This window comes from Caloenas nicobarica, unplaced genomic scaffold, assembly GCF_036013445.1.
Source record: "Caloenas nicobarica isolate bCalNic1 unplaced genomic scaffold, bCalNic1.hap1 Scaffold_1519, whole genome shotgun sequence".
Lineage (NCBI taxonomy): Eukaryota > Metazoa > Chordata > Aves > Columbiformes > Columbidae > Caloenas > Caloenas nicobarica.
The window spans coordinates 1-19101 of record NW_027017047.1 but is presented as its reverse complement, the minus strand read 5'-3'; the positions used below and the strand labels follow the sequence as shown (position 1 = coordinate 19101).

At 69.5% G+C, this 19101-nt stretch overlaps 3 protein-coding genes across 3 annotated transcripts; 1 reads left to right on the top strand and 2 right to left on the bottom strand.

Moving 5' to 3' along the window:
* Positions 1-116: 116 nt before the first annotated feature.
* LOC136002689 (fermitin family homolog 3-like) lies at positions 117-11863 on the top strand. Its single transcript, XM_065657950.1, has 14 exons — positions 117-650; positions 1549-1782; positions 2400-2507; positions 2641-2785; positions 3319-3421; positions 4362-4469; positions 5214-5348; positions 6206-6255; positions 6367-6488; positions 7181-7287; positions 8528-8743; positions 9597-9721; positions 10600-10738; positions 11426-11863. Exons 1-14 carry the CDS (start codon positions 419-421, stop codon positions 11597-11599), a joined length of 1998 nt encoding a protein of 665 aa, XP_065514022.1. The 5' UTR covers positions 117-418; the 3' UTR covers positions 11600-11863.
* A 241-nt stretch (positions 11864-12104) lies between these two features.
* Positions 12105-17190, bottom strand: TRPT1 (tRNA phosphotransferase 1). Its single transcript, XM_065657955.1, has 7 exons — positions 17092-17190; positions 15894-15975; positions 14799-14956; positions 13496-13670; positions 13308-13364; positions 12810-12920; positions 12105-12388 (listed from the first exon to the last, which is right to left on the bottom strand). The coding sequence occupies exons 1-7, from the start codon at positions 17146-17148 to the stop codon at positions 12324-12326; spliced, it is 705 nt and encodes a 234-aa protein (XP_065514027.1). The 5' UTR covers positions 17149-17190; the 3' UTR covers positions 12105-12323.
* Positions 17191-17308: 118 nt separating this feature from the next.
* LOC136002695 (collagen alpha-1(I) chain-like) lies at positions 17309-18985 on the bottom strand (the record flags this gene model as incomplete). The annotated part of the gene is made up of 3 exons (XM_065657957.1): positions 17309-17670; positions 17752-17816; positions 18049-18985. Coding segments are annotated over 3 exons (1341 nt in total), but the record flags the coding sequence as incomplete, so codon positions are not given.
* Between the last annotated feature and the right edge of the window lie 116 nt (positions 18986-19101).

The window sequence follows — 19101 nt, the reverse complement described above, 5'->3', positions numbered from 1 at the left end:
CCTTTGGGCGGGGGGAAATGGGGGGCCCGAATGCCTGGGTCCCGTTTCTGGGGGTTGGGGAGGGCACCCAAACGCCGGGGTACCTTTTGTAGGGGGGTGTTAAGGGGGTCCCGATCGCCTGGGTCCTCCTCCGGCTGAAGGGCGGGGCCAGGGTGGGGAAGGGCGGGTCTCCCCACACTGAGGACCCAGGTGTCCGGGCCCTGTGGTGCAGGGGACCCAGGCGTCCGGGCCCCACAGCTCCTCCCCTTTGCTACTTCCTCTGTGGTGACACTCAGTTGGGGGGGGGTTGGGGGTGAACCCAGGCGTCCGGGGCCCCACTTCCCCCTGTGGGGCGGGGCGGGAAGGGGACCCAGGCGTCCGGGCGCGCGGCGGGAAGGGGACCCAGGCGTCCGGGCAGAGGAACCCAGGCGTCCGGGTGATGTCGGGGCTGAAGACAGCGAGCGGGGAAACCATCGACGGCTCCTTTGAGCTGCACGTGGAGGTGGAGGAGGATGACGCCGTGGGGCAGCCCTGCCCCATGGATCCCCCCGGCCCCACGGATCCCCCCGGCCCCACGGCGGGACCCACGGCGCCCACCCAGACCCTCGCCCTCCGCGTCACCGGAGATCTGCACATCGGTGGCCTCATGCTCCAAATCGTGGAAACCATCGGTGAGTGACCCACGGCGGGACCCAGGCGTCCGGGCCCCACATCTCCAGGTCCCATGGGGAGGGACCCAGGCGTCCGGGCCCCACATCTCCAGGTCCCATGGGGAGGGACCCAGGCCTCCGGACCCCACATCTCTAGATCCCATAAGGAGGAACCCAGGCGTTCGGGCCCCACATCTCCAGGTCCCATGGGGAGGGACCCAGGCGTCCGGGCCCCACATCTCCAGGTCCCATGGGGAGGGACCCAGGCGTCCGGACCCCACATCTCTAGATCCCATAAGGAGGAACCCAGGCGTTCGGGCCCCACATCACGCATCACGCGCTGCTGAGTGGCAGTGGGGGGAGGGGCAGGATCTGGCCCAGCCCTTATCGGGGGGCCCAGAGGGTCCCCACTTCCGTGTCCTCCCCGTGTCCCCCTGGCCGGGGCGATAAAAGGAACCGCAGGATATAAATAACCCGGGCGGGGGGGCACCCGGACGCCTGGGTCCCCCCTGTGCCCCCCCCTGTGGTTTGGGAGTTGGTGGGGCCCCCTTAGCACCCAATGGCCCCCATAGCCCCCCATTAACCCCCCATAACCCTCTGGTAACCCCCCAGATCACCCCCAGACAACCCCAACTCCTCCCAGTGCTCCCAGTAGCCCCAGTTCCGCAGGCCGCCGCCGGGACTGGTCAGACCATGCTCTGCGGTGGCATCAGTGACACCCCGGAGCCCCCCATGACCCCTATAACCCCCTGTACTCCCCCATAACCCCCCTCCCAGTGCTCCCAGTAGCCCCAGTTCCGCGGGCCGCCGCCGGGACTGGTCGGCCCACGCGCTGTGGTGGCATCAGTGACACCCCAGAGCCCCCCGTGACCCCCCCATACCCACCCTCCCAGTGCTCCCAGTAACCCCAGTGCCCCAGGCCGCCGCCGGGACTGGTCGGCCCACGCGCTGTGGTGGCCGCGGCGCCGCCGGTGGCTCCTGCGCCCGGGGGCCACCCTGGACGCGCTGGGGGTCGGGGGGGACGCGCGGCTGCGGTTCCTGTCGCGCCTGCGGCCGCTGCGGCTGCGGCTCCCGAACCGGCTCTGCCTGCGGCTGCGGGTGACGTTCGCGGGGACCGTGACACACGTGGTGGCGCACGCCTGTCACCTGCTGGGTACGCACCGGGGGCGCTGGGGGGGTCACCGGGGGTCACCGGGGTCACTGGGGCTGCGGCTGCTGGACTGGCTGCGGTTCAGGGTCAAGGTCACGTTTGCAGGGAGGGGGACACTGGCGGTGACACAGGCCGGTCACCTGCTGGGGGGGACAATGTGGGGGTCGCTGGGGGTTACTGGGGCTGCGGTTCAGGGTCAGGGTGACATTTGCGGGGACGGTGACACAGGGGCTGACACAGGCCAACCCCTGCTTGGGAGGACACTGGGGGGGTCACTGGGGGTCTCCAGGGTCAAGGTCATGTTCAGGGGGACGGTGACACTGGGGGTGACACAGGCCAACCCCTGCTTGGGGGGACACTGGGGGGGTCACTGGGGGTCACCGGGGCTGCGGTCCAGGGTCAAGGTCATGTTCAGGGGGACGGTGACACTGGGGGTGACACAGGCCGGTCACCTGCTGGGGGGCACTGGGGGAGTCACTGGGGGGTTATTGGGGGTCTCGGGGGGGTCATTGGAGCCCCACGTGGTGACACGGGCCGGTCACGGCTGGGGGGACGGGGGGACACCGGGGGGACACCGGGGGGTCCCGGGTCCCCCAGTGACGTCACTTCCGGGGGGGCAGGGATCCGGTTCCCCGAGGAGCTGTCGCTGCTGCGGCCCGAGGAGGGGGAGGGGCCGGGGGGGAGGGGCGGAAGGGCGCGACCCCTCCCCCACCCCCGCACTTCGACCTGACGCACGTGCGGCTGCCGCCAGGTGAGGGGGAGGGGCGGGGGGCGTGGGGGGAGGGGCTGGACACCCCTCCCCCCAAAAACCCCTCCCATCCAGGTCCCAACCCCCCCCGCCCCCCGCCCCTCCCCCCGCAGGTGACGAGCCACCGGGGCCCCTCCCCCCGCTGCCCCCCGAGTGTCAGCGCGCGCTGCTGGCGCCGAGGGGGGGGATGGGCCCCCTTGTGCCCCCCCGCCCCCCCCGCGGGAACCCCCTGCTGCGCAGGGCCCAACTGCACGCGCGGTAGGGGGAGGGGCGGGGGTGGGGCCTCCGGGAAATGGGGCGGGGCCTCCGGGAAATGGGGCGGGGCCTCCGGGAAATGGGGCGGGGTCTCATGGACATGGGGGCGGGGCCTCGAGGGCACATGGGGCAGGGCTGTGGGGTGGGGGCGGGGCCGTTGATAATTTGGGGCGGGGCCTCAGTGAAATGGGGGCGGGGCCTTGAGGGCACATGGGGTGGGGCCATGGGGCGGGGCCGTTGATAATTTGGGGCGGGGCCTCAGGGAAATGGGGGCGGGGCCTTGAGGGCACATGGGGTGGGGCCATGGGGTGGGGGCGGGGCCGTGGATAATTTGGGGCGGGGCCTCAGGGAAATGGGGGCGGGGCCTCAGGGAAATGGGGTGGGGCCGTTGGGGGTGGGGCGGGGCCGGGGTGATTTGGGGGCGGGGCCATGGGGGTGGGGCGGGGCCAGGGGTGATTTGGGGGCTCTGGGAAATGGGGGCGGGACCTCTGGGAAGGGGGCGGGGCCGGGGGCGGGGCTGAGCGCGCCCCCTGCAGGTGGCTGGACGCGTGGCTGTCGCTGCTGGAACAGGACGTGGGGGACGACGCGGAGCTGCTGCTGCGCTTCAAGTTCCACTGTCACCTTGACCTTGACCCGCAGGTGACCCCTGGCTGACCCCCCCAGGCACCCACAGCCCCCCTGTGTCCACTCATGTCCCCCGTGTCCGTCCCCATGTCTGTCCCCGTGTCCGTCCCCGTGTCTGTCCCCATGTCCGTCCCTGTGTCTGTCCCCGTGTCTGTCCCCGTGTCTGTCCCCGTGTCCCCCAACATCCTTTCTGTCCCCTCATGTCCCCATGTCCCGCTGGTGTTTCTGATGTCCCCCTGTCCCCACGTCCCCCTGTTCCCTGTCCCCTCTCCCAGCTGGACGCCCCCCATGTCCCTGTGTCCCCCGACATCCTTTCTGTCCCCTCATGTCCCCATGTCCCCCCGGTGTTTCTGATGTCCCCCTGTCCCCCTGGTGTCCCTGGTGTCCTGATGTCCCCCTGTCCCCTGCCCCAGCTGGGCGCCCCCTGTGTCTCCCTGTCCCCCCCTGTGTCTCCCTGTCCCCCCCGTGTCCCCCTGTCCCCCCGTGTCCCCCTGTCCCCCTGTCCCCCCCGTGTCCCCCTGTCCCTGTGTCCCCCTGTCCCCCCGTGTCCCCCCTGTCCCCCCGTGTCCCCCTGTCCCTGTGTCCCCCTGTCCCTGTGTCCCCCTGTCCCCCCGTGTCCCCCCTGTCCCCCCCGTGTCCCCCTGTCCCTGTGTCCCCCCTGTCCCCCCATGTCCCCCTGTCCCCCCCGTGTCCCCGTGTCCCCCCGCTGTCCCTGACGTCCCCGTGCCCCCAGCTGGACGCCCCCCGTGTCCCCCTGTCCCCCCCATGTCCCCCTGTCCCACCCGTGTCCCCCTGTCCCTCCGTGTCCCCCTGTCCCCCCCGTGTCCCCGTGTCCCCCCATGTCCCCCTGTCCCCCGTGTCCCCCTGTCCCCCCCGTGTCCCCCTGTCCCCATGTCCCCCTGTCCCCCCGTGTCCCCGTGTCCCCCCGCTGTCCCTGACGTCCCCGCGCCCCCAGCTGGACGCCCCCCGCCTGTCCCTGCTCTATGAACAGACCCGCTGGGCGCTGCTGGGGGACGAGCTCGACTGCACCGAGGAGGAGGCGCTGCTGTTCGCAGCCCTGCAGGTACCAGCACTGGCAAAATGCCCCCAAACACAGCCCGAAATACAGCCCGAAACAGCCCGAAACACGGCCTGGGGACCCCCAGCCCCGCATGGGGTCCCCCAAACCCCCCTGGGACCCACAGACACCCCAAACCCCCCGGACCCCAGGGGAGGCGCTGCTGTTCCCAACCGGGAACACACCCCGAAATACAGCCCAAAATACACCCCAGAATACACCCCAAAACAGCCCAAACCCCCCAGCCCGGGGACCCCCACACCCCCCATGGGATCCCCCAGCCCCCCAAACCCCCCCAGACCCACCCGGGACCCCCAGATCCCCATTTCTTCCCCAGTCTCCCCAGTCCCCCCATTGCCCCCAGTCACCCCCAGTCTCCCCAGTCCCCCCATTGCCCCCAGTCTCCCCAGTCTCCCCATTCCCCCCAGTTACCCCCATTCCCCCCATTCCCCCCGGTTACCCCCAGTCTCCCCATTCCCCCCAGTCTCCCCAGTCTCCCCATTGCCCCCAGTCACCCCCAGTCTCCCCATTGCCCCCAGTCTCCCCAGTCCCCCCATTGCCCCCAGTCTCCCCATTCCCCCCGGTTACCCCCAGTCTCCCCATTCCCCCCAGTCTCCCCAGTCTCCCCATTGCCCCCAGTCACCCCCAGTCTCCCCATTCCCCCCAGTCTCCCCAGTCCCCCCATTGCCCCCAGTCACCCCCAGTCCCCCCATTGCCCCCAGTCACCCCCAGTCTCCCCATTGCCCCCAGTACCACATCGATGAGCTCGGGGACCGGGCGGGGCCGGGCGGGGCCGGGGGGGGCGGGGCCACGGACGACCTGGACTCCGCCCTCCGGAAACTGGAGCTGACGCTGGGGGGGGACACCCCGGCCCCCGGGCCACTGGTGAGTCTGGGAGGGACTGGGGGGACTGGGGGGAACTGGGAGGGACTGGGGGGGAACTGGGGGGGAACTGGGAGGGACTGGGGGGGGACTGGGAGGGACTGGGGGGGAACTGGGAGGAACTGGGAGGGACTGGGAGGGAACTGGGAGGAACTGGGAGGGAACTGGGGGACTGGGAGGGACTGGGGGGGAACTGGGAGGAACTGGGAGGGAACTGGGGGGACTGGGAGGGACTGGGAGGAACTGGGGGGACTGGGGGGGAACTGGGAGGAACTGGGAGGGAACTGGGGGGACTGGGAGGGACTGGGGGGGAACTGGGAGGAACTGGGAGGGAACTGGGGGGACTGGGGGGGGACTGGGGGGACTGGGGGGGAACTGGGGGGGAACTGGGGGACTGGGAGGGAACTGGGGGGACTGGGGGGGAACTGGGAGGGAACTGAGGGGACTGGGGGGGAACTGGGAGGAACTGGGAGGGAACTGGGGGGACTGGGAGGGACTGGGGGGGAACTGGGGGGAACTGGGAGGGACTGGGGGGACTGGGGGGACTGGGGGGGAACTGGGAGGGAACTGGGGGGGAACTGGGGGGGAACTGGGAGGGACTGGGGGGGAACTGGGAGGGAACTGGGGGGGAACTGGGAGGACTGGAAGGGAACTGGGAGGGACTGGGGGGGAACTGGGGGGACTGGGAGGGAACTGGGGGGGAACTGGGGGGGACTGGGAGGGAACTGGGGGGGAACTGGGAGGGCAGTGGGGGGGACTGGGTGGGAACTGGGAGGGAACTGGGAGGGCAGTGGGGGGGACTGGGGGGCACTGGGGGGACTCCTCGACCATACTGGGAGTCACTGGGACGGTGTCCCCAGGAGGAGCTCACGGCCGTCCCCGAACTGGCGGAGGAGCTGGAGATCTACAGGTACCCCCGGACGCCTGGGTCCGCCCGGACGCCTGGGTCCCTGGGTGATGTGTGAGGTGGGGGGTGGGGCCCGGACGCCTGGGTCCCTCCCGGACGCCTGGGTCCCCCCAGGCCCCGCAAGCTGACCCTGCGGGGGTTCCGTCCGGCCTGGGTGACGCTCAAGGGGACGTCGCTGTCGTACGGACGCAGCCCCCCCAGCCCGGGGGAGCCCCCCCAGGAGCTCAACCTCAGGGGTGAGACCCGCGGGACCCCCCGGGACCCCCAAGTGCCCCGGGTCCCCCCAGACTCTCGGGTCCGTCCCGAACTCCTGGGTCCCCCCGAACTCCTGGGTCCCCCTGCATGCCTGGGTCCCCCCGCACTCCTGGGTCCCTCCCGCATTCCTGGGTCCCCCGAACTCCTGGGTCCCTCCCGCACTCCTGGGTCCCTCCCTGACACTTGGGTTCCCCCCGCACTCCTGGGTCCCTCCGAACTCCTGGGTCCCTCCAAACTCCTGGGTCCCCCCGAACTCCTGGGTCCCCGGAGTGGGGCTTGGAACAATCCTGCAGGTGCGGGTGGGGACGGTTGGAGCCTCATTAGTGGCAGCTGCGGGTAATTAGCGGGTGATTAATTAGCCCTTGGCTGCCTGGGAGGGACCCACCTGCTGTGCCCGAACTCCTGGGTCCCCCCGAACTCCTGGGTCCCTCCTGAACTGCTGGGTCCCCCTGCATGCCTGGGTCCCCCCGAACTCCTGGGTCCCCCCGAACTCCTGGGTCCCTCCCGCACTCCTGGGTCCCCCCGAACTCCTGGGTCCCCCCGCACTCCTGGGTCCCTCCCGCACTCCTGGGTCCCCCCGCACTCCTGGGTCCCTCCGTGACACTTGGGTTCCCCCCGCACTCCTGGGTCCCCCCGCACTCCTGGGTCCCTCCCGGACGCCTGGGTCCCCCAGGCTGTGACGTCACCCCCGATGTGGACGTCGGCTCCCAGCGGTTCGGGATCAAACTCCTGGTGGCGGCTCCGGCCGGGATGAGCGAGATCCAGCTGCGCTGCTGCGACGTGGGTCGGGGGCCCGGGGGGGCCCGGGGGGGCCGGGGGGGGTTTGGGGGGCCTGGGGGGTCCAGGGGTCTGGGGGGGTCTGGGGTCCCCAGGGGGGTTTGGGGTCCCCCTGCCCCCCCAGTACAACGATTTGGGGGTTTTGGGGGGACCCAAACGGGATTTGTGGGCGTCCCCAGGTGGGCTCGGGGTGTCCGGGGGGCGGCGCTGGGGGGTCCTGGGGGTTTCTGAGTTTTTGGGGGATTTTCTGGGGGTTTTCTGGGTTTTCGGGGGGTTTTTTATGGGGGTTCTGAGGGCTTTCTGGGGGGTTTCCGGGGTTTTCCGAAGGGTTTCTGGGGTTTTTGGGGGGGTTTCAGGGGGTTTTCTGAGTTTTCAGGGGGGTTTCTGGGGTTTTCTGGGATTTTTGGGGGGTTTCTGGGGTTTTCAGGGGGGTTTCTGGGGGTTTCTGGGTTTTCAGGGGGGTTTCTGGGGATTTTGGGGGTTTTTTTTCGGGGGTTTCTGGGGGTTTTGGGGGGGTTTCTGAGGGTTTTCTGGGGGTTTTGGGGTTTTCAGGGGGGTTTCTGGGGTTTTATGGGGGGTTTGTGGAGGTTTCTGGGTTTTTTGGGGGGGTTTCTGGGTTTTTGGGGGGTCTCCGGGGGGGTTTTGGGTTTTCGGGGGGGGTTTGGGTTTTCAGGGGGTTTCTGGGTTTTTGGGGGGGTCTCTGGGGTTTTGGGTTTTTGGGGGGGTTTTGGGTTTTTGGGGGGTTTTCTGGGTTTTTGGGGGGTCTCTGGGGGGTCTCTGGGTTTTCGGGGGGGTCTCCGGGGGGGTCTCTGGGTTTTTGGGGGGTTTCTGGGTTTTCGGGGGGGTCTCTGGGTTTTCGGGGGGTCTCTGGGGGGTCTCTGGGTTTTCGGGGAGTTTTGGGTTTTCGGGGGGTCTCTGGGGGGTGTCTGGGTTTTCGGGGGGGCTCCGGGGGGGTCTCTGGGTTTTCGGGGGGTGTCTGGGGTTTTGGGTTTTCGGGGGGGTTTTCTGGGTTTTTGGGGGGTCTCTGGGGGGTCTCTGGGTTTTCGGGGGGTGTCTGGGGTTTTGGGTTTTTGGGGGGGGTCTCTGGGTTTTTGGGGGGTCTCTGGGGGGTCTCTGGGTTTTCGGGGGGGGTCTCTGGGTTTTCGGGGGGTCTCTGGGGGGTTTTGGGTTTTCGGGGGGTGTCTGGGGGGTTTTGGGTTTTCGGGGGGTGTCTGGAACGGCCCCGCCGCCCCGTCCCCCGCAGCCCCCCCAGTACGCCCGCTGGGTCACCGGGCTCCGTCTGGCGTCGCGCGGCCGCTCGCTGGGGGACCCCGAGTTCGGGCCGGGGGTGCGGGGGGTGCTGGCGCTGCTGGGGGGCGCCGCCGCGGCCCCGCCCCCCCCGGACGGCCCCGCCCCGCCCCCCCCCGACCCCCGGGCGCTGCTGCCGCCCCGGCTGCTGCGGAAAGGCCGCGAGAAGCAGGTGGGGGCGGGGGGGACCAGTAACCCCCCCAGTCCCCCCATTTCCCCCATTTCCCCAGTTCCCCCCATTCCCCCCATTTTCTCCAACCCCCCCGTTCCCCCCATTTTCTCCAGCCCCCCCATTTCCCCCATTTCCCCATTTCCCCCATTTTCTCCAGCCCCCCCATTTCCCCCATTTCCCCATTCCCCCCATTTTCTCCAACCCCCCCGTTCCCCCCATTTTCCCCATTCCCCCCATTTTCTCCAGCCCCCCCAGTTTGCCCATTTCCCCATTTCCCCATTTCCCCGTTTTCTCCAGCCCCCCATTTTCTCCAGCCCCCCCATTTCCCCGTTCCCCCCATTTCCCTGTTCTCCCCATTTTCTCCAGCCCCCCCAGTTCCCCATTTTCTCCAGCCCCCCCATTTCCCCCATTTCCCCATTTCCCCGTTCCCCCCGTTTTCTTCAGCCCCCCCATTTCCCCATTTTCCCCGTTCCCCCCATTTTCTCCAGCCCCCCCAGTTCCCCATTTTCTCCAGCCCCCCCATTTCCCCCAGTTCCCCATTTCCCCGTTCCCCCCATTTTCTCCAGCCCCCCGATTTTCTCCAGCCCCCCCAGTTCCCCATTTCCCCGTTCCCCCCGTTTTCTCCAGCCCCCCCGTTTTCTGCAGCCCCCCCATTTCCCCAGTTCCCCCATTTCCCCATTTTCTCCAGCCCCCCCATTTCCCCATTTTCCCCGTTCCCCCCATTTTCTCCAGCCCCCCCATTTTCTCCAGCCCCCCCATTTCCCCATTTTCCCCGTTCCCCCCATTTTCTCCAGCCCCCCCATTTTCTCCAGCCCCCCCAGTTCCCCATTTCCCCGCGTTCTCCCCTCCGCAGCTGGTTCCCCGCATCCTCGAGGTCCTCCACCGCCTGGGGGCGCTGTCGCGGGACCAGGCCCGGCTGCGCTTCCTGGAGGCCTGGCGGGCACTTCCGGGCTTCGGCCTCGCCTATTTCCTCGTCAGGTACCGGGGGCCCGGGGGAACCGGGGGGAACTGGGGGGAGCTGGGGCTCTTCCCTCACCTCGGGGGGGACCCAGGCGTCCGGGAGGGACCCAGGCGTCCGGGAGGGACCCAGGCGTTCGGGGGGACCCAGGCGTCCGGGAGGGACCCAGGCGTCCGGGAGGGACCCAGGAGTTCGGGGGGACCCAGGCGTTCAGGGGGGACCCAGGCGTTCGGGGGGACCCAGGATTTCAGGGGGGACCCAGGAGTTCGGGGGGACCCAGGAGTTCGGGGGGACCCAGGATTTCAGGGGGGACCCAGGAGTTCGGGGGGGACCCAGGAGTTCGGGAGGGGACCCAGGCGTTCGGGGGGGACCCAGGAGTTCGGGAGGGGACCCAGGAGTTCGGGAGGGGACCCAGGCGTTCAGGGGGGACCCAGGAGTTCGGGGGGGACCCAGGAGTTCGGGAGGGGACCCAGGAGTTCGGGAGGGACCCAGGCGTTTGGGAGGGGACCCAGGAGTTCGGGAGGGACCCAGGCGTTCGGGGGGGACCCAGGAGTTCGGGGGGGACCCAGGAGTTCGGGAGGGGACCCAGGAGTTCGGGAGGGGACCCAGGCGTTCAGGGGGGACCCAGGAGTTCGGGGGGGACCCAGGAGTTCGGGAGGGGACCCAGGCGTTCAGGGGGGACCCAGGAGTTCGGGGGGGACCCAGGAGCTCGGGAGGGGACCCAGGCGTCCGGGGGACCCAGGCGTCCGGGGGGGACCCAGGAGTTCGGGAGGGACCCAGGAGTTCGGGAGGGACCCAGGAGTTTGGGGGGGACCCAGGCGTTTGGGGGGGACCTAGGCGTTCAGGGGGGACCCAGGCGTTCGGGGGGACCCAGGCGTCCGGCTCCATTTCCGCGCAGGTTCAAGGGCGGGCGCCGGGACGAGGTTCTGGGCGTCGGCCCGTCCCAGTTGCTCCGCTTGGATCCCGGCGGCTCCGTCACCCGCGCCTGGCGCTACAGCGACCTGCGCCAGTGGAACGTGAACTGGGACAGCCAGCAGGTACTGGGAGCACTGGGAGGGACTGGGACGTGACAACTGCGTCCCCCCGGACTCCTGGGTCCCTCCCCACACTTCCAGGTCCCCCCCCGAACTCCCGGGTCCCCCCCGAACTCCCGGGTCCCTCCCCGAACTCCCGGGTCCCTCCCGAACTCCTGGGTCCCCCCCGGACACCTGGGTCCCCTCCATGCACTCCCGGGTCCCTCCCCGAACTCCTGGGACCCCCCCCAAACTCCCGGGTCCCCCTGAACTCCTGGGTCCCCCCCGAACTCCCGGGTCCCCCCCGCACTCCTGGGTCCCTCCCGAACTCCTGGGTCCCCTCCCGAACTCCTGGGTCCCCTCCCGCACTCCTGGGTCCCTCCCGAACTCCTGGGTCCCCTCCCGAACTCCTGGGTCCCCTCCCGAACTCCTGGGTCCCCTCCCGAACTCCTGGGTCCCCTCCTGAGCTCCTGGGTCCCTCCCGAACTCCTGGGTCCCTCCCGAACTCCCGGGTCCCCCTCGAACTCCCGGGTCCCTCCCGAACTCCTGGGTCCCCCCTGCACTCCTGGGTCCCCCCGCACTCCTGGGTCCCCCCGAACTCCTGGGTCCCTCCCCCAACTCCTGGGTCCCTCCCCCAACTCCTGGGTCCCCCCCGCACTCCCGGGTCCCCCCGCACTCCCGGGTCCGCTGACCCCTGTGCGCCCCCTGCAGGTGACGCTGGAGCTGGAGGGGGAGGTGACGCTGGCGCTGACCCTGCGCAGCGCCCCCTGCTGGCTGCTGCACCAGTTCCTGGGGGGGTTCCTGTGCCTGGGGGGGCGGCGACCGGGGCGGCCGCTGGACCAGCAGCTGCTGCAGCAGCTCACGGGGGGGCCCGAGCCGCTCTGACCCGGCCCCGCCCCCGGCCCTGCCCACAGCCAGGCCCCGCCCACGGCCCCGCCCACGGTTATCGGTTGGTTTGGGGTGTCCCCCCCCCCGTTATTGGGTTTTCCCCACACACACCAACCCCCCCCATGAGGAGGCGGAGCCTTGAAGGGCCACGCCCACACTCGCAGCCATGCCCACACTCGCAGCCCCGCCCCCTCTGGGGGCGGAGCCACCGCAAGCCCCTCCCCACCCCCCATCTGTAATAAACCAGGTGAGCGTGTTTAATTATCAGCTGGGGGGTAATTAGAGGGGGGTGGGTGTGGCCAGAGTGGGCGTGGCCTCAAAATTTCCCCGTTCGAGCCGATTTTGGGGGTAAAACGGCGACATTTGGTGTTGACGCTGCGTCAGCCGAGGGGGCGGAGCCTCGACAGGCCACACCCCCAACCGAAGCCCCGCCCGTTTGGGGTGGAGCCAGCAAAGGCCCCACCCCCTCCCTCATTTTCTGTAACAGCAGCTGGAGACCAGACACAAGTGACGGCGTTTAATTAACAGCGCGGGTAATGAGGGGGCGTGGCCGATGGGCGTGGCCACGTCATTTTGCCCATCGGCTCCAATTTGGGGGTAAAACGGCGACATTTGGCATCAATGGTGCAGCGGCTGCTTTAGCATCAGCGGGGGCGGAGCCTCGGCAGGCCACGCCCCCAAGAGAAGCCCCGCCCCTTGGGGTGGAGCCAGCACGGGGGGGTCACGGGGGCTCATCGGCGCTTTTGGGGCCATTTTCAGGGGTTTTGTCCAACGGGAGGAGACACCCTGGGGGTAAAAAAAGAGAATAAAGCGGCTGTTCCCATGGAAACGGGGCTGGGGGGGCGGCTTGGATGCTGCCTGGGTCTCCCGAACGCCTGGGTCCCCAGAACGCCTGGGTCCCTCCCGAACTCCTGGGTCCCCAGAACGCCTGGGTCCCCAGAACGCCTGGGTCCCCACAATGCCTGGGTCCCCCCCGAACTCCTGGGTCCCCAGAACGCCTGGGTCCCCAGAATGCCTGGGTCTCCCGAACGCCTGGGTCCCCCGAACGCCTGGGTCCCCCCCGAACGCCTGGGTCCCCAGAACGCCTGGGTCCCCACAATGCCTGGGTCCCCCCCGAACTCCTGGGTCCCCCGAACGCCTGGGTCCCCAGAATGCCTGGGTCTCCCGAACGCCTGGGTCCCCCCCGAACTCCTGGGTCCCCACTCACGGTACGGCCGCAGCTGCAGGACCCTCAGGAAGTATTTCGGGGGGAGCCGCCCGTCCGCGTCCCCCGGCGTCAGGATCACCCCATTGGCCGAGCGGAAAAAGGGGATCCCGTCTGGGGGGGACAGACACTGCGGGGTCACCAGGACGCCTGGGTCCCCCCCCGGACTCCTGGGTCCCCCCGAACTCCTGGGTCCCTCCCAAACTCCTGGGTCCCTCCCAATCTCCTGGGTCCCCCCGGACTCCTGGGTCCCTCCCGAACTCCTGGGTCCTCCCGAACTCCTGGGTCCCCCAGGTCTAACTGGGACCCCCCCCCCGCCTCCGCCCAGTGTCCCCTTGTTTACCTTCCCACCCTGAGGCTGTGACCCTGAACTTTGGTTCCCCCCAAGTTTTGGTCCTTCCCCCTCCCAATTCTTTACCTTTTTGCCCCCGGAACTTTGGTTCCACCCCCCCAACCCCCCGAACTCCTGGGTCCCCCCGGACGCCTGGGTCCCCCCCTCACCCTCCAGCGCCCGGGGGCCATCGATGAAAATGGCGATTTCTGAGTCCGGCCTCATCCCTGGTGTCGGAATTGGGGGTGTCGGAACTGGGGGTGTCGCACCCGGCCGTGGGTCCCCCCGGGTTGGGGATCGGGGGGTTCTGGGGTGGGGGGGTTGGGGGGTCTCCCCGGTTCCGGTTCCGGTTGCTCACCGCTGCGCACGCCGGGGTCCCCGGGCAGCCCCCCCGCCAGGTGAATGTGGTTCCGGCCGCAGGGGCGCAGCCCCCCCGCCAGGATCGGGCCCAGCAGGCGGCGCCGCGTCCCGTGGGCGAGGGTGGGGGGCAGCGCGGGGGGGGCGCGCAGCGCGGTCAGCGCCAGCCGCGGCACCTGCAGCGCCCACGCTGGCCCGACGCGCCGCGAGACGCCCCGAAACGCCCCGAAACCACCCCAAAACACCCCAAAATATACCCCGAAACGCCCCGAAACACACCCCGAAACCACCCAAAAACCACCCCAAAACACACCCCAAAACCACCCCAAAACCACCCCGAAATACACCCCAAAACCACCCCAAAACGCCCCGAAACATACCCTGAAACACACCCCGAAACGCCCAAAAAACACCCCAAAATACACCCTGAAACACACCCCAAAACACCCCAAAATATACCCTGAAACACACCCCGAAACGCCCCGAAACACACCCCAAAACCACCCCGAAATACACCCCAAAACGCCCCGAAATATACCCTGAAACACACCCTGAGACACCCCAAAACGCCCAAAAAACACCCCGAAATACACCCAAAAACCACCCCAAAATACACCCTGAAACACACCCCGAGACACCCCGAAATACACCCCAAAACACCCCAAAATACACCCTGAAACACACCCCAAAACACCCCAAAACCACCCACAACCCACCCCAAAATACACCCCAAAATATACCCTGAAACACACCCCGAAACGCCCCAAAATGCACCCAAAACCACCCCGAAACACAGCAAAACACACCCGAAAATATACCCCGCGACAACCCAAAATACACCCAAATACACCCTAAAACCACCCCAAGACGCCCCAAAATACACCCAAATACACCCAAAACATACCCTGAAACCACCCCAAAACACACCCCCGAGACACACCCAAACACACCCGAAAAACACCCCCAAAACACCCCAAAATACACCCAAACGCACCCAAATATGCCCCAAGACACACCAAAATACACCCCGAAATACACCCAAACCCACCCCCAAACCCACCCGAATACACCCCCGAGCCACCCCAAAATACGGCCCGACACACCCCAAAATATGCCCCCAAACCACTCAATATGCCCCAAAACACACCCTCAAACCCCCCCAGAATACACCCCAAAGCACCCCCGGGACCCCCAACCCCCCCGGGACCCCCAACCCCCCCGGGACCCCCAGTCCCCTCCCCGGGACCCCCAGCCCCCCCGGGACCCCCGACCCCCTCCCCGGCTCGACCCCCCGCCCCCCGCACCGGCAGCGAGTGCCCCTGGTTGGCGCGGAGCCCGGGCGGGTGGGGGCGCAGCTGGAACCGGCCCTTGGGGTCCCCCAGGACCACCCGGCGCACGTCGGGCTCCGAGACCCCCGAGAACAGGGGCAGCGACAGCAGGTCCCGCAGCTCCACGAACCCGTCTGCACCAAAACCAGCCCAATTACACCCAAAATAACGACCCCGAGAACGGGGGCAGCAACAGCAGGTCCCGCAGGTCCACGAACCCGTCTGCGCCAAAACCAGCCCAATTACACCCAAAATAACGACCCCGAGAACGGGGGCAGCGACAGCAGGTCCCGCAGGTCCACAAACCCGTCTGCGCCAAAACCAGCCCAATTACACCCAAAATAACGACCCCGAGAACGGGGGCAGGGACAGCAGGTCCCGCAGGTCCACGAACCCGTCTGCGCCAAAACCAGCCCGATTACACCCAAAATAACGACCCCGAGAACAGGGGCGGGGACAGGAGATCCTGCAGGTCCACGAACCCGTCTGCGCCAAAACCAGCCCAATTACACCCAAAATAACGACCCCGAGAACGGGGGCAGCGACAGCAGGTCCTGCAGGTCCACGAACCCGTCTGCGCCAAAACCAGCCCAATTACACCCAAAATACACCCCAAATACACCCCTGAGAACAGGGGGAGAGGCAGGAGATCCTGCAGGTCCACAAACCCGTCTGCGCCAAAACCAGCCCAATTACACCCAAAATAACGACCCCGAGAACGGGGGCAGCGACAGCAGGTCCCGCAGGTCCACAAACCCGTCTGCGCCAAAACCAGCCAAATTACACCCAAAATAACGACCCCGAGAACGGGGGCAGCGACAGCAGGTCCTGCAGGTCCACGAACCCGTCTGCGCCAAAACCAGCCAATATCACCCCAAAATCACCCCAAGTATACCCAAACCCACCCAAAATACACCCAAAATACACCCCAAAAATACACCCAAAATACGCCCAAACGCACCCAAACTGCAGCCCCAGAACACGCCCAAACCCCCATCTGCCCCCCGAAAGCACCGTCACGGGCCCCGGGGGCATTTTGGGGGCCCCGGGGGCAGCTGGGGCCGCACGCACCCGGCCCCATGGGCAGCCCCACGGCCTCGGCCCCGTGGCGCAGGACGTAGCTCAGGGTGCGGGACAGGGACACGGTGGGATCCTGGGGGACACGGACACGCGTGGGGACCCCCCGGACGCCTGGGTCCCCTCCCGAACTCCTGGGTCCCTCCCGAACTCCTGGGTCCCCCCCCGAACTCCTGGGTCCCCCCCGAACTCCTGGGACCCCTCCCGAGCTCCTGGGTCCCTCCCGAACTCCTGAGTCCCTCCCCGAACTCCTGAGTCCCTCCCCGAACTCCTGGGTCCCCCCCGAACTCCTGGGTCCCCCCGAACTCCTGTGTCCCCCCCCGGACTCCTGGGTCCCTCCCGAACTCCTGGGTCGCCCCGAACTCCTGGGTCCCTCCCGAACTCTTGGGTCCCCTCCCGAGCTCCTGGGTCCCTCCCCGAACTCCTGGGTCCCTCCCGAACTCCTGGGTCCCTCCCCGAACTCCTGGGTCGCCCCGAACTCCTGGGTCCCCTCCCGAACTCCTGGGTCCCTCCCGAACTCCTGGGTCCCCCCCGAACTCCTGGGTCCCTCCCGAACTCCTGGGTCCCCCTCGAACTCCTGGGTCCCCCCCCGAACTCCTGGGTCCCCCCGAACTCCTGGGTCCCTCCCGAACTCCTGGGTCCCCCCCGAACTCCTGGGTCCCCCCGAACTCCTGGGTCCCTCCCGCACTCCTGGGTCCCCCCGAACTCCTGGGTCCCCCCCGCACTCCTGGGTCCCCCCGAACCCCTGGGTCCCCCCGAACCCCTGGGTCCCCCCCGCACTCCTGGGTCCCCCCCCGCACTCCTGGGTCCCCCCGCACTCCTGGGTCCCCCCCCGCACTCCTGGGTCCCCCCCCGAACTCCTGGGTCCCCCTGAACTCCTGGGTCCCTCCCGAACTCCTGGGTCCCCCCCGAACTCCTGGGTCCCCCCGAACTCCTGGGTCCCTCCCGAACTCCTGGGTCCCCCCGAACTCCTGGGTCCCCCCGAACTCCTGGGTCCCTCCCGCACTCCTGGGTCCCCCCGAACTCCTGGGTCCCCCCCGCACTCCTGGGTCCCCCCGAACCCCTGGGTCCCCCCGAACCCCTGGGTCCCCCCCGCACTCCTGGGTCCCCCCCCGCACTCCTGGGTCCCCCCGCACTCCTGGGTCCCCCCCCGCACTCCTGGGTCCCCCCCCGAACTCCTGGGTCCCCCAACCTCCTCCCGCCGCCGCCGCCGCCGCCGGGGGGCGCTCGTTTCCTCCGCGGCCGCCATGCCCGCGCGCCCTCCCACGTGACGCGCCCCACGTGACCACCCTCCCTCCCCACGTGACCGCCCCGTTCGCCGCCGTCACCACACGGGGGCGCTGCCGCCCGGGAACGGGTTTATTGCCCCGCCCCCGGCCCCGCCCCCCCGGCCCGCCCCCGCCCCCCGGCCCCGCCCCCCGGCCCCGCCCCCTCAGTCGAGTTTCCGGGTCCCCAGTTTCTGGGGTCCCGCTCTGGGGGGGCCCCGGGGACCCCCCCGGCGTTTGGGCTCCGGCTCCCGGCGCCGCTGCTGCTGCCCCGAGCCCGGGGGGGGCCCTGGGGGGTCCCGGGGGCTTTGGGGTCCCGGGCGTCGGGGGGGGGGCCCGCCCCTGCTTCCCGCCGGCTCCTCCCAGGCGTCCTCGCTGCCCCACTCGCCCCCCACCCCCCACCCCCCATCCCCCTCCGCGGCCCCCCCGCCCGGGGCGGGGGGAGGGGCGGCCCCCCCGTCCTGCCGCGTGGCGGGGGGGGAGGGGCTGTGGGGCAGCTCCATGTCCTGGGGGGGGGACACACACAGTGGGGGGACGTGGGGTCAGGCTGTGCCCCTCCCCCGCTGCGGCCCCCCCCCCCAAATCACCTCCAGGCTGCCCCAGTCGTCCCACCCGTCGGGGTCCTGCAGGGGGCGCTCCGCGGGGGGGGGCTCTGGGGGGACACGGAACGGGGGGTCGGGAGATGGGGACAGCGGGGGACAGCGGGGGGGGACAATGCAGGGGGGACAATATGGGGGACAGCGGGGGGTGGGGACAGTGGGGGGACAGTGGGGGGGACACAACGGGTTGACAGTTGGGGGTGGGGACAATGCGGGGGGGACAATATGGGGGACAATGGGGGGACAGTGTTGGGGGGGACACCGGGGGAGTTTGGGGCCACTGACCTTGCGGGGGGGCGGGGGGCCCGGCGGGGGTTCCCTCGGGGGTTTCCTCGGGGGTTCCCTCGGGGGTTCCCTCGGGGGTTCCCTCGGGGGTTCCCTCGGGGGGTCCATCGGGGGTTCCCTCGGGGGGTCCATCGGGGGTTTCCTCGGGGGTTCCCTCGGCGGGTCCGTCGGGGGTTCCCTCGGGGGGTCCCTCGGCGGGTCCGTCGGGGGGCGCCCGGGGGGGCGGGGCGGGGGCGCCCCCCCCGTGGCCCATGATCCGCGCGCCCAGGGCGCTGACCCCGGTGACGGCCCAGGACACGGCGGCGCCCAACCCCCCCCCGGGCCCCCCCGGGGCCTCGGCCGCGCTGGGGGGGGCTGGGCAGGGGGTGTGAGAGGGGACCCCAACACCCCCCGGTGTCCCCAACACCCCCAGTGTCCCACCTCCTGCACTCCTGGGTCCCTCCTGAACTCCTGGGTCCCTCCTGAACTCCTGGGTCCCTCCCGAACTCCTGGGTCCCCTCCCGCACTCCTGGGTCCCCCCCCGCACTCCTGGGTCCCCCCGAACTCCTGGGTCCCCCCGCACTCCTGGGTCCCCCTGAACTCCTGGGTCCCCCCGAACTCCTGGGTCCCCCCGCACTCCTGGGTCCCCCCGAACTCCTGGGTCCCCCCCGAACTCCTGGGTCCCCCCGCACTCCTGGGTCCCTCCCCGAACTCCTGGGTCCCCCCGCACTCCTGGGTCCCCCCCGAACTCCTGGGTCCCCCCGCACTCCTGAGTCCCCTCCCGAACTCCTGGGTCCCCCCCGAACTCCTGGGTCCCCCCGCACTCCTGGGTCCCCCCCGAACTCCTGGGTCCCCCCGAACTCCTGGGTCCCTCCGAACTCCTGGGTCCCCCCCGCACTCCTGGGTCCCTCCCGAACTCCTGGGTCCCTCCCCGCACTCCTGGGTCCCCCTTGAACTCCTGGGTACCCCCCCGCACTCCTGGGTCCCCCCGAACTCCTGGGTCCCCCCACACTCCTGGGTCCCCCCCGCACTCCTGGGTCCCCCCGCACTCCTGGGTCCCCCTGAACTCCTGCG

Coding starts and splice junctions, on each gene's coding strand:
- LOC136002689 (XM_065657950.1), top strand. CDS start 419: ATGTCGGGGCTGAAGACAGCGAGCGGGGAAACCATCGACGGCTCCTTT. Junction 2,508..2,640: donor CCACCCCCGCACTTCGACCT/GACGCACGTGCG, acceptor CTCCCCCCGCAG/GTGACGAGCCACCGGGGCCC. Junction 3,422..4,361: donor ACCTTGACCTTGACCCGCAG/GTGACCCCTGGC, acceptor CCGCGCCCCCAG/CTGGACGCCCCCCGCCTGTC.
- TRPT1 (XM_065657955.1), bottom strand. CDS start 17,148: ATGGCGGCCGCGGAGGAAACGAGCGCCCCCCGGCGGCGGCGGCGGCGG. Junction 13,671..14,798: donor ACCAGGGGCACTCGCTGCCG/GTGCGGGGGGCG, acceptor TGGGCGCTGCAG/GTGCCGCGGCTGGCGCTGAC. Junction 12,921..13,307: donor TGGCCCCCGGGCGCTGGAGG/GTGAGGGGGGGA, acceptor TGTCCCCCCCAG/ACGGGATCCCCTTTTTCCGC.